The following is a 12,101-nucleotide window of genomic DNA, read 5'->3' as shown; positions in this document are numbered from 1 at the left end:
GGGACAAGCCTGGGGACCCAGGGCCTCCATGTCCCCGGCGGGACGGACACCCCGGGCCACCGCGGGCAGCGCGCGCCTCCCGCCCCCTGCCCGGCCTCGCTGGGTTCCCGGGACCCGCTCACAGACGAAGCCCTCGAGCTCATCCCTGACTCGGGGGCGGCCTTGGGAGTCCGGACTCTCCCCTCTCGCTGCCTCTCGGTCTGGGCTTCTGTGGAGCGCATCTTCCTGCCCCAGCCCCTCCTGTCTCCCAGTCCCTGCTCTCTCCATGTCCACCTGCTCCGCCATTTCCCCTCCCGTCAGCTCCCTCAGTCGTCTCCGACCGCCTCCCTCCCATGCAGATCCTGGCAGTCCGAGGGTCCCACAGAGATCGGCGTGCTGCGGCCTGCACAGAGCGAGCCCGGGCCCCTCCTCTGAGGACCGATCCCCGGGCAGCGCCGCTCCTCCAGCCCGCAGGGGGCGCTGTGGGGCGGAGCGGGCGCCGAGGCCGGGCGCCGAGTCCCAGCATGCACCGCGCCCGGCCGCCGCTGCGTTTGGGGGCACCCAGGCAGTGCCTGGGAGTCGGGTTGGGGCGGAACGGAGGGGAGGCCGTGCCAGGCGGGGCCGGTTCGTGCGGAACCGCCATGGCCGAGCCGGCTTCGGTAAGAGGGGCCAGTAGACGATGCAGGCTCTGTCGAAACTCGGGTCCCTGTCGCGGCTGGAGTGGGATCTGCGTCCAGGGAGTGGGGCGGCGGGGACCCGGCCTAGGGGTTGGCAGTGGCCCACGGACTGAGCTCCGAGCCGGGCTGGAGGAGGCGCAGTCTTGGTGCGTGTGCTGTTCTGGCATTGACGCCGGGCTTGGCAGCGCGCTTCTGTGGCCCGGGCCATTCCGAAGGCTGAGGCGGGAGCAGCGCTTGAGCCCTGGAGCTCTGCGCTGTATATGCGCTTTGCCCATCGCGCGGTGGCTCCGAGTTTCGCATCTGTGTTGTGACCTCCCGGGAGCGGGGACCGCCGAGGGGAAAGTGGCCCAGCTTGGAAACTGAGCAGGGCAAAACTACCGTGCTGATGGTTAGTGGGAACGTGCCTGTGAATAGCCACTGCCCTCCAGCCTGGGCAACAGCCAGAGCCCGTCTCTTTAATAAATAAATAAAAATTGGTTTGGGAGAAAGAATCCGGGTGGGAAAGATCTGTGCCTCGGCCTGTTATTGGCTTGGGTCACCAATGCTGTCCCCGTCTTCAGTGTCGGGGCTCTGAACCTCGGGGTCTCTCTGGAGCCCGTGCTCTCCTGCTGCAGTCTCAAAGAAGCACATCTGTATAAGCAGATGAGAAAAAGTTAGGAGAAGGAAAACTGGAAGGAGAAATTAGAGACTGCTCCTTCTAGGAAAGAACAGAAAACAAAATGAGTTGGGTGGTTAGCATACCGTAAATGCTCTAGTATTGTAATGAAAAATTTGAGCGGTTTTAGTTTGAAAGGCATATCCTGAGGCTTAATCCAGGAAACCCTGTTAAATTTAGTTAAGTATAACCTGCTTTAATGTGCAAGTTTTTCTTGTGCCCCCAATGAAATTTTGCAATCTTACTAATGTAATTCTTCCTATTTGCATTTTATTCTTCCCTTTTGCCTCCCACCCCTTTTCCCCAGCCTCCACTGGCTGGTACAGATTCTTTTCTGATTTCTTCAAGCTGTGTTTCTACAGCCGGACTTTCTTTTTTTCTCTTCTCTTTAAATGATTGGGAACCTCCTGGAATATTCCTCTCTGTTCTATGAAAGTTTGTGGTAGCTCTTCTTTGGCTGTACATTTCAGTTCATAGAAAATGTGCTAGCAGTTTCTTGGCTAATGTATTATTTGGAATAGGCAAGGAGAAATCGTTTTCTTGATTTTCTTTTCCACTGTAACAGTTTAGTGCTAATTGTGAATATGGTCACAAATGGTAATTTTATAGGTAGAAAACACATGGATGGCCAGGCACAGTGCCTCACACCTGTAATCCCAGCACTTTGGGAGGCCAAGGTGGATGGGTCACCTGAGGTTTGGAGTTCAAGACCAGCCTGACCAACATCGAGAAACCCTGTCTCTACTAAAAATACAAAATTAGCCAGGCATGGTGGCACATATGTGTAATCTCTGCTACTTGGGAGGCTGAGGCAGGAGAATTGCTTGAACCCAGGAGGCAGAGGTTGCAGTGAACTGAGATCGTGCCATTGCATTCCCGACTGGACAAAAAGAGTGAAACTCCGTCTCAAAAAAACAAACAAAAAACACATGGGTGAGGTACAAGGAAACTGTAAAGGAATTTGGTTTAAATTGCATTGTAAAAATAACAGTAAGGCCAGGTGCGGTGGCTCATGCCTGTAATCCCAGCACTTTGGGAGGCCAACGGGGGGCTGCTCAGCTGAGATCAGAAGTTCCAGACCAGCCTGGCCAACATGGTGAAACCCCGTCTGTACCTAAAAATAGAAAAATTTGCCAGGCGTGGTGGTGGGCACCTGTAATCCCAACTACTCAGGAGGCTGAGACAGGAGAGAGATCTTGAACCTGGGAGGTGGAGGTTGCTGTGAGCCGAGATTGTGCCACTGCACTCTAGCCTGGGTGACAGAGTGAGATTCTGCCTCAAAAAATAAATAAACAAAAATAAGAGCAAGTTTGAACTTGTTTGTCATAATAGCTGATACTTCAGCTTTCAAGGCTATGATAGTTTTGATGATAGAATTCTAGCTCTGAAATTTTTCTCTCCAAAATCCCAAGTGTCAAATGTCAGGTCTCCTAGATTTCCTTATTGAGAGAATTTACTTTAGTGCTTCTGACCAACATTTTCTACTATACACTTGGGAAGAGTCTTAGCCATCTTTCATGGTGTTCAGTGCTTTTCTTGTAGGCTCTCGTCTACATTTATAGCACAGAATCTGAAAGGAGTGAAAATGGAATTTTCAGAAGTTACACATATTCTGTTGCTTCCCTATCGCTGCAGTGGATCTGTCCTTGAACACCCAGGAAGAGCAGCCCCAGTTAGTTGAGTTCATAGTAGAGGTTGTAGATTAATGGTCCATGAGCCAGTGGTGGCTTGCAGACATTTTGCAAACACCCATTGTTAAAATTGTGAATTTTAGTTTCCAGCATGAGTTTACATAAAATGATGTATGTTTTCAGTTTCTCTTAAAGAAAATGAGATATCCCAGGTGTGGCACAGTGGCTCCCGCCTGTAATCCCAGCACTTTGAGAGGCCAAGGTGGGTGGATCACCTGAGATCAGGAGTTCAAGACCAGCCTCGCGAACATGGTGAAACCCTATCTCTACTAAAAATAGAAAAATTTACCGGGTGTGGCGGCACATGCCTGTAATCCCAGCTACTCGGGAGGCAGAAGCAGGAGAATCACTTGAACCTGGGAGGTGAAGGTTGTAGTAGTGAGCCAAGATTGCACGATTGCACTCCAGCCTGGGTGACAGAGTGAGACTCCATCTCCAAAAAAAAAAAAAAAAAAAAAAGAAAGAAAAGAAAATGACACATCTCAATGTAAATTATAAAGCTATAAAACCTGTAGAAGATGACACTGGAGAAAATTTTTGAGACCTAGGGCGTGGTAGGAAGTTCCTAGATGTGGCACCACAAGCACAATCAATAAAGGAAAAATGATAAATTGGACATCATCAAAATTTAAAACTTTTGCTTTTTGAAGGATCCTGTTAAGAGGGCAAAAAGATACAGACTGGGGGAAAATATTTGCAAACCACATATCTGACAAAAGACTCCTGTCTAGACTACATAAAGAGCTCAGTCAAGCAAGGTGGCTCATGCCTATAGTCCCAGCACTTTCAGGACCTGAGGCCAGAGGATTGCTTGAGCCCAGGAGTTTCAGATTAGCCTGTGCAACATAGGAAGATACCATATGTATTTAAAAAAATATATGAGTCTCCCCTGGACAGTTAAAAAATCCAATTAGAAAATGGGCAGAAGATATAAAGTGACATTTCACCAAAGAGAATATATGCATGGGAAAAAACACAGAAAAAGAGTTCAACATCATTACTAATTAGAAAAACCAAATTAAAGCTGCAGTTAGAGGTCACTATACACCTATTAGAACAGTTAAAATAAAAAGTAGTGACATTGCCAAATGCTGGGGAGGGTGCTAAGAAATGCTGTCTTATAGATTGCTGGTAGGAATTTAAAATGGCAGCTGGGCGCAGTGGCTCACGCCTGTAATGCCAGCACTTTGGGAAGCCAACGCTGGCAGATCATGAGGTCAGGAGTTCAAGACCAGCCTGGCCAACATAGTGAAATTCCATCTCTACTAGAAATACAAAAATTAGCCGGTCCTGATGGCACGTGCCTGTAGTCCCAGCCACTCAGGAGGCTGAGGCAGGAGAATCACTTGAACCCAGGAGGCAGAGGTTGTGAGCTGAGATCACACCACTGCACTCCAACCTGGGCAACAGAGTGAGACTCCATTTCAAAAAAACAAAAAAAGTTCAGGCACGGTGCCTCACGCCTGTAGTCCTAACACTTTGGGAGGCTGAGGTGGGTGGATCACCTGAGGTCAGGAGTTCAAGACCAGCCTGGCCATCATGGTGAAACCCTATCTTAAAAAAAAAAAAAGAGGAATGTAAATGTAAAATGGCTCAGCAACTCTGGAATATAGTTTCGCATTTTCTTTAAAAACTTAACATATACTCATCATATGACACAGCAGTTGTTGTCTTGGGCGTTTATCCCAGAAAAATAAAAACATGCCCACCAAAAATCCTGTACATGATTGTCCATAACAGCTCTTTTGGTAATAGCCAAAAAGTTAAAACCAAAATGTTTCTCAGTAGGTGAATGGTTAATCAAACTGGTATACTCATACCGTGGAATACTACTCAGCAATAAAAAGGATGAAATACAGTCATGGGTTGCCTAATGACAAGGATACATTCTGAGAAACACATTGTTAGGCAATTCTGTGGTTGCGCAAACATCACTGTGTACTTCCAAAAACCTAGATGGTATAGCTAACTACACACATAGGTTATACGGTATAGCCTATTTCTCCTAGGCTACAAACTTGTACAGCATGTTACTGCCCTGAATACTGCAGGCACTTGTAACACAATGGTAAGTATTTGTGTATCTAAATATAAAAGTACAGTAAAAATGCAATATTATAATCTTTTTTTTTTTTTTTTTTGAGATAGAATCTCGTTCTGTGGCCCAGGCTGGAGTGCAGTGGTGCAATCTCAGTTCACGGCAACCTCTGCCTCCTGGGTTCAAGCAGTTCTCCTCAGCCTCCTGAATAGCTGGGATTACAGGTGCGCACCACCACGCCTGGCTGATTTTTGTATTTTTAGTAGAGAAAGAGTTTCACCATGTTGGCCAGGCTGGTCTCAAACTCCTGACCTCAAGTAATCCACCTGCCTCGGCCTTCCAAAGTGCTGGGATTACAGGCGTGAGCCGCTGCGCCCAGCCCAGCAATATTATAATCTTATAGGACCACTGTTGTGTATGTGGTCTGTTACTGAAGCATCATGTGGCACATGATTATACTGGTAAACATGCCAACTTGGATGAATCTCCAGGACATTATGCTGATAGAAAAAAGTCAATTTCAGAAGATTGCGTGCCATATGATTCCATTTATATAACGTTCTTTTTTTCTTTTTTTTTTGAGACAGAGTCTCACCCTGTCGCCCAAGCTGGAGTGCAGTGGCGTGATCATGGCTCACTGCAACATACACCTTCCAGGTTCAAGCAGTTCTCTTGCCTCAGCCTCCCAAGTAGCTGAGACTACAGGCGTATGCCACCATGCCCACCTAATTTTTGTATTTTTAGCAGAGATGGGGTTTCACCATGTCGGCCAGGCTGGTCTCAAACTTCTGCCCCAGGTGATCTTCCTGCCTCAGTCTCCCAAAATGTTGGGATTAAAGGCATGAGCCACCACACACAGCCAGCATTCTTGAAATGACAGAATTGTGATGGATAATGGATTTGTGGGTGTGATTATAAAGGGTCGGAACAAGGGAGCTCTTTGTGGTGATAAGATGCAGTTGTTTCTCAGTATCCACAAGGGATCGGTTCCAGGATTTCTCACAGATACCAGAATCCATGGATACACAAGTCCCTTATATAAAATAGCAAACTTTGCATATACCCTGTGCACATCTTGTACATAAATCATCTCTCAATTACTTATAATACCTAATACAATATAAATGCTATGTAAACAGTTATGCTGGATTTTTAAAAATTTATAGTATCTTTTATTCTTGAATTTTGAAATATATTAAATTTTTACTTTTTAATTAATTTATCTTTTTAATTTATTGTTGCTTTTGAGACAGAGTCTTGCTCTGTCGCCAGGCTGGAGTGCAGTGGTACAATCTTGGCTCACTGCGACCTCTGCCTCCCAGGTTCAAGCAGTTCCCCTGCCTCAGTCTCCCCAGTAGCTGGGACTATAGGCACGTGCCCTACGCCCAGCTAATTTTTTGTATTTTACTAGAGACAAGGTTTCACCATGTTGGCCAGGATGATCTCCATCTCCTGACCTCATGGTCCACCTGCCTCAGCCTCCCAAAGTGCTGGGATTACAGGTGTAAGCCACCGCGCTCCGCCTTTTTTTATTTTTTAATAGAGACGGTCTTGCTGTGTTGCCCAGGCTTGTCTCAAGCTTGAGCTCAAGCGATCTTCCCAACTTAGCTTCCCAAAGTGCTGGCATTACCATATCTGGCTTTTATTTTTAAAGTACTTTTGATCCAAGGTTGGTCGAACTTACGGATGTGGAACCTGCAAATACAAGGGCTGACTGTAGTTTTGTTTTCTGATTGCAGTGGTGCTTACATGAGTCAGTATATGTGATGAAATAACAGAATTATACACACACATCGTACCAGTGTCAGTTTCCTTGTTTTGATATTGTACTATAATGTACAATATGGCATTTTGGGTAAACTGAGTGAAGGGTACATGGAACCTTTTTAAAATTAATTTTCAGCCAGGCACGGTGGCTCACGCCTGTAATCCCAGCACTTTGGGGTGGATCATCTGAGGTCAGGAGTTGGAAACCAGCGTGGCCAACATGGTGAAACCCCGTCTCTACTAAAAATACAAAAGTTAGCAGGTATGGTGGCAGGTGTCTATAATCCCAGCTACTCAGGAGGCTGAGGCAGGAGAATCATTTGCACCCAGGAGGCGGAGTTTGCAGTGAGCCAAGATTGTGCCATTGCACTCCAGCCTAGGGGTGTACTCCAGCCTGGGGGAGAAGAGTGAGACTGTCTCAAAAAAAAAAAGAATTTCAAAAATGTGAGCTGACCAGGTATGGTTGCTCATGCCTGTAATCCCAGCACTTTGGGAGGCCAAGGTGGGCAGATCACTTGAGGTCAGGAGTGTGAGACCAGCTTGGCCAACATGGTGAAACCCCATCTCTACTAAAAATACAAAAATTAGCTAGGCATGGTGGCAGGCACCTGCAATCCCAGCTACTTGGGAGACTAGGGCAGGAGAATCACTTGAACCTGGGAGTCGAAGGTTGCAGTGAGCCAAGATTTTGCCACTGCACTCCAGCCTGAGTGACAGAGCAAGACTCTGTCTCAAAAAAAAAAAAATGGCTGGGCACGGTGGCTCATGCCTGTAATCCTAGCACTTTGGGAGGCTGAGGTGGGTGGATCACCTGAAGTCGGAAGTTCGAGACCAGCCTGACCATCATGGAGAAACCCCATCTCTACTAAAAATACACAATTAGCCGGGAATGGTGGCGCATGCCTGTAATCCCAGCTACTCAGGAGGTTGAGGCAGGAGAATTGCTTGAACCCTGGAGGCGGAGGTTGTGGTGAGCAGAGATTGCACCATTGCACTCCAGCCTGGGCAACAAGAGTGAAACCTGTCTCAAAGAAAAAAAGAAAAATAATCCAGGTTCGTTTGGAACTCCTGAACTTAAGCAGTTCTCCTGCCTCAGCCTCCCAAGTAGCTGGGACTATAGGCCAACTTACATAGAAGTCTTCTGTGTTATTTTTGCAATACCTTGTGAATCTATAATTATTTCAAAGTAAAACATTTTCAAAAACTGACCCATCCAGCAAAACTGGATCCAGTCTTCCACAGCAGTAATTGGTTGCTGCTAAGTAAAGCATCCCTCTTTAGATGATCTTTGTGCTCAAAGGCCTGCTATTCATTCATTCTAGTTTATTATTTTTGAGATGGAGTATCACTCTGTAACCCAGGCTGGAGTACAGTGGCATGATCTTGGCTCACTGCAACCTCTGCCTTCTGGGTTCAAGTGATTCCCCTGCCTTAGCCTCCTGAGTAGCTGGGACTACAGGCATGTATCACCACGCCCAGCTAATTTTTGTATTTTTAGTAGATAGGAGGTTTGCCATGTTGGCCAGGCTGGTCTCTCAAATTCCTGGCCTCAGATGATCCACTCACCTTGGCCTCCCAAAGTGCTGGGATTACAGGCATGAGCAATCATTCATTTATTTTACTTGGCTCCAATGGACATTTGTGACCCCTTTGTTGTTTGTTGTATAGGCACCATCCAGTGATAATTAACATGTTTTCTTTCTGTATCTCAATAAAGTAATGGACATGAAAAAACAAGGCAGCCTTAAAGTAAAAATGTATGTATATGCTATTTGTGATTCCAGGTGACTGTGACCTTTGATGATGTTGCCTTATATTTTTCGGAACAAGAGTGGGAGATCCTGGAGAAGTGGCAGAAGCAAATGTATAAGCAAGAGATGAAGACCAATTACGAGACCCTTGATTCCCTGGGTAAGATGGGCTTCTAAGGAATCACTTTTTGGGAACCAGCCTAGTAGCACCAGGCTTCCTTCCCTGTATGAGTCATGGGCTGGTTGAATATGATACTGTGCCCTAATGTCTCTTTCCTGATGTCTCCTTCCAGCCGCATTGGTGGTGTAGTGGTGAGCATAGCTGCCTTCCTAATGCCTCCTTCCCTACCTATAATAGCCTGGGAATATTAAATTCCTTTTTATCCAGTGGTATCTGTGCCTTTAGTATTATTAATATTCTGAATTATCTGTCTCCCACCTTAACCCTCCCCCATTTCTCCCACAGTTAGAATTACTAAGTAATCTAATTGCCCCTCTCTTTTAAAAAAGTGTATTCTTTTATTTTTTAATACTTTTGTGCCTCCTTATTGTGTTGTCTAAATAAGATGAATTTCTCATCTTCACAGGAACTGTGGCTTTCATGAGGAGAACATAGGGACTGAAAATAAACTGGGACACAACATAGTGCACAGAGTGAATATAACAGGCAAGAAAAGCTGCCTGGGTGGAGAAGGGAGGACAGAGCAGTGGGATGGGACACTTAGGTAACTCCAGGGACATACTCAAGGAGTAGATTAAAAAGATTACAGAGAAATTTGGGGAAATTATAACTTGCTACTTAACCGGCTCAGTCTGACACATTTTTGTATCACTAAATGTGTGATACATTTTTGTATCAATAAATAACTAAATTTCTGCTGGTATCAATATAATAAGTGATTCCAGCTGGGTCTGGTGGCTTATGCCTGTAATTCTTGGACTTTGGGAGGCTGAGGCAGGCAGATCACCTGAGTTCAGGAGTTTGAGACCAGCCTGGCGAACATGGTGAAACCTCATCTCTACTAAAAATAAAAAATTGAGCTGGATGTGGTGGTGGGTGTCTGTAATCCCAGCTACTCGGGAGGCAGAGACAGGAGAATCACTTGAACCTGGGAGGTGGAGGTTGCAGTGAGCCAAGATCACACCATGGTACTTAGCCTGGGCAACAAGAGCAAAACTGTCTCAAAAAAAAAAAAAAAGATTAAAGAGAAATTTGGGGAAATTGTAACTTTCTGTTTATCTGGCTTACTCTGACACATTCTTGTATCATGAAAACCATTTCTGGCCAGGTGCGGTGGCTCACGCCTATAATCCCAGCACTTTGGGAGGCTGAGGCGGGTGGATCACGAGGTCAAGAGATCGAGACCATCCTGGTCAACATGATGAAACCCCGTCTCTACTAAAAATACAAAAAATTAGCTGGGCATGGTGGCGCGTGCCTGTAGTCCCAGCTACTCGGGAGGCTGAGGCAGGAGAATTGCTTGAACCCAGGAGGCGGAGGTTGTGGTGAGCCGAGATCGTGCCATTGCACTCCAGCCTGGGTAACAAGAGCGAAATTCTTTTTCAAAAAAAAAAAAAAAAGAAAACCATTTCTACTGGTATTAATGTAATAAGTGATCTCAGTCTAGCCTGAAGAAGTCATTCCCTGTTTGGGGTGTTTATAATTTACTGTGTGAGATATGAATGACAAGAGTCGACCATGTAAAATTAGGGGGAAGAGAGTTCTAAGCAGAGAAAAACTAGGGCAAAGAGCCCAGGGTAGGAATGCATGGGCTCAGTTTGTTGGGACCCACACTGAGCCTGTGGTAGGACACGCACAGAGGGCTGGTGAGAAAGTGATGCCAAGGCAGGAAGATCCCCATAGGACAAGATAAGGAGTTGGATTTTATTCTCAGAACAAGGGGAAGATGATGGGGGGATTTAAACAGAGGGGAGTGGTTTCCTTTTTTTTTTTTTTTGAGATGGAGTCTCACTTTTGTTGCCCAGGCTGGAGTACAATGCGTGATCTTGGCTCACTGCAACCTCTGCCTCCCGGTTCAAGTGATTCTCCTGCCTCAGCCTCCTGAATAGCTGGGATTACAGGCACCTGCCACCACGCCCAGTAAATTTTTTGTATTTTTATTAGAGATGGGGGTTTCGCTGTATTGGCCAGGCTGGTCTTGAACTCCTGACTTCAGGCGATCCACCTGCCTCGGCCTCCCAAAGTGCTAGGATTACAGGCGTGAGCCACCATGCCTGGCCAGATTTACTTTTTAAATGGTTACTTGGGTTGCTACATGGAGAATGAATCATAGTGGATAGCAATGAAAGGCGACACTAGCCAACTTGGTGTTGACTGTTCTGGTGCGATTTTATGGCAGCTGAACCAGGTAGTTAGTAATTAAGACAGAGAGAAGAAGGTGGTCTCTAGACAGGTTCTGGGGGCAGAATCCCAGATTTTGCTGATGGATTGGATGTGGAGTAAAAGGGTAAAAAGAATCAACTCCTCGATTTTTGGTTTGAGCATCCTGATGGTGAGTGGCTTTGTTCACTAACAGGAGGAAGGGTCAGGAGGTCGCACATTTGGGCCCCATTACATCTGAGATGCTCATAGACATTTCCATGAACATAAAGTATGTGAAACTGAAATTCTAAGTTAAGGTCAGGACTGGGTTTACAGAATCAAAAGACGTTATAAGGATGGTATTTTAAACTATGGGGCTAGTTTGGGATCATCTAGGGAGAATGTATAGATAGAACAGAAAGAGCCCAGGGATACCTCGGCATTTAGACTAACCTGAGGAGACCGAGGCCCAGTAGCCAGCAGGGTGGGACAGATGAGAGCCGTGTGCTGATCCAGTGTTGTTTTGAGGTGTCACAATTAGTGCTCTAGAACTTTAAGAATTCAGTCTGATTTTTCCAAATTTTAAAAATTAAATGGTATTACCTGCCAATGATTTTCTGTAGAGAACATCCAGATCCCAGCCCCAGAGGTTAGGATTCAGCAGGTTTGGGCACAGGCCCAGGGATCTACATTTTTCACAAGTATGTGAGGTCCTGCTAATGCTGGCGGTACCCACTTCCCTTGGAGAAGCCTTGATCTGAGGGCTGAGCCATAGCTGACACCACCAAAGGCTCGTAGAGGAAGACGCTTCCTGCTGCCTGCTCTGAAGACCCTTTACTGATTTATGAAAACCCTTCTCTTAGGCTTACACCACTAGACTGCATTACTTTCTACCTCTTCATCTCTGTCATTTAACAACCTCCTGTTTCTATCACTTCACTGATCAAAAATGTTGGTACTTCGATATTTGCCAGGCGCAGTGGCTCACACCTGTAATCCCAATACTTTGGGAAGTTGAGGCAGACAGATCACTTGAGGTCAAGAATTTGAGACCAGCCTGGCCAATGTAGTGAAACCCTATCCCTACTAAAAATACAAAAAAAAAAAAAAAAAATTAGGCTGGCCTGGTGGCGCACGCCTGTAGTCCCAGCTACTCGGGAGGCTGAGGCAGGAGAATTGCTTGAACCCAGGAGGCGGAGGTTGTGGTGAGCCGAGATGGT

The 12,101-nt window shown here is 46.2% G+C and overlaps 1 protein-coding gene across 2 annotated transcripts in view; it reads left to right on the top strand.

Annotated features, from left to right (window-relative positions):
* The first annotated feature begins 494 nt into the window (after positions 1-494).
* Positions 495-12,101, top strand: part of ZNF425 (zinc finger protein 425) — a 29,873-nt gene continuing 18,266 nt past the window's right edge. The window contains exons 1-2 of one of the 2 annotated variants that reach the window (XM_017502908.2): positions 495-638; positions 8,592-8,718. In XM_017502908.2, the coding sequence (XP_017358397.1) occupies positions 504-638; positions 8,592-8,718 (262 nt within the window). In that variant the 5' untranslated portion in view covers positions 495-503. Of the gene's footprint in view, positions 639-5,220; positions 5,265-8,591; positions 8,719-12,101 lie in introns of those variants that run through there. The other variant, XM_017502909.2, reaches the window with a different exon arrangement.

The sequence above is a fragment of the Cebus imitator genome, unplaced genomic scaffold (assembly GCF_001604975.1).
Source record: "Cebus imitator isolate Cc_AM_T3 unplaced genomic scaffold, Cebus_imitator-1.0 Scaffold304, whole genome shotgun sequence".
Taxonomy (NCBI): Eukaryota; Metazoa; Chordata; class Mammalia; order Primates; family Cebidae; genus Cebus; species Cebus imitator.
This window is presented reverse-complemented; position numbering and strand designations above follow the sequence as displayed.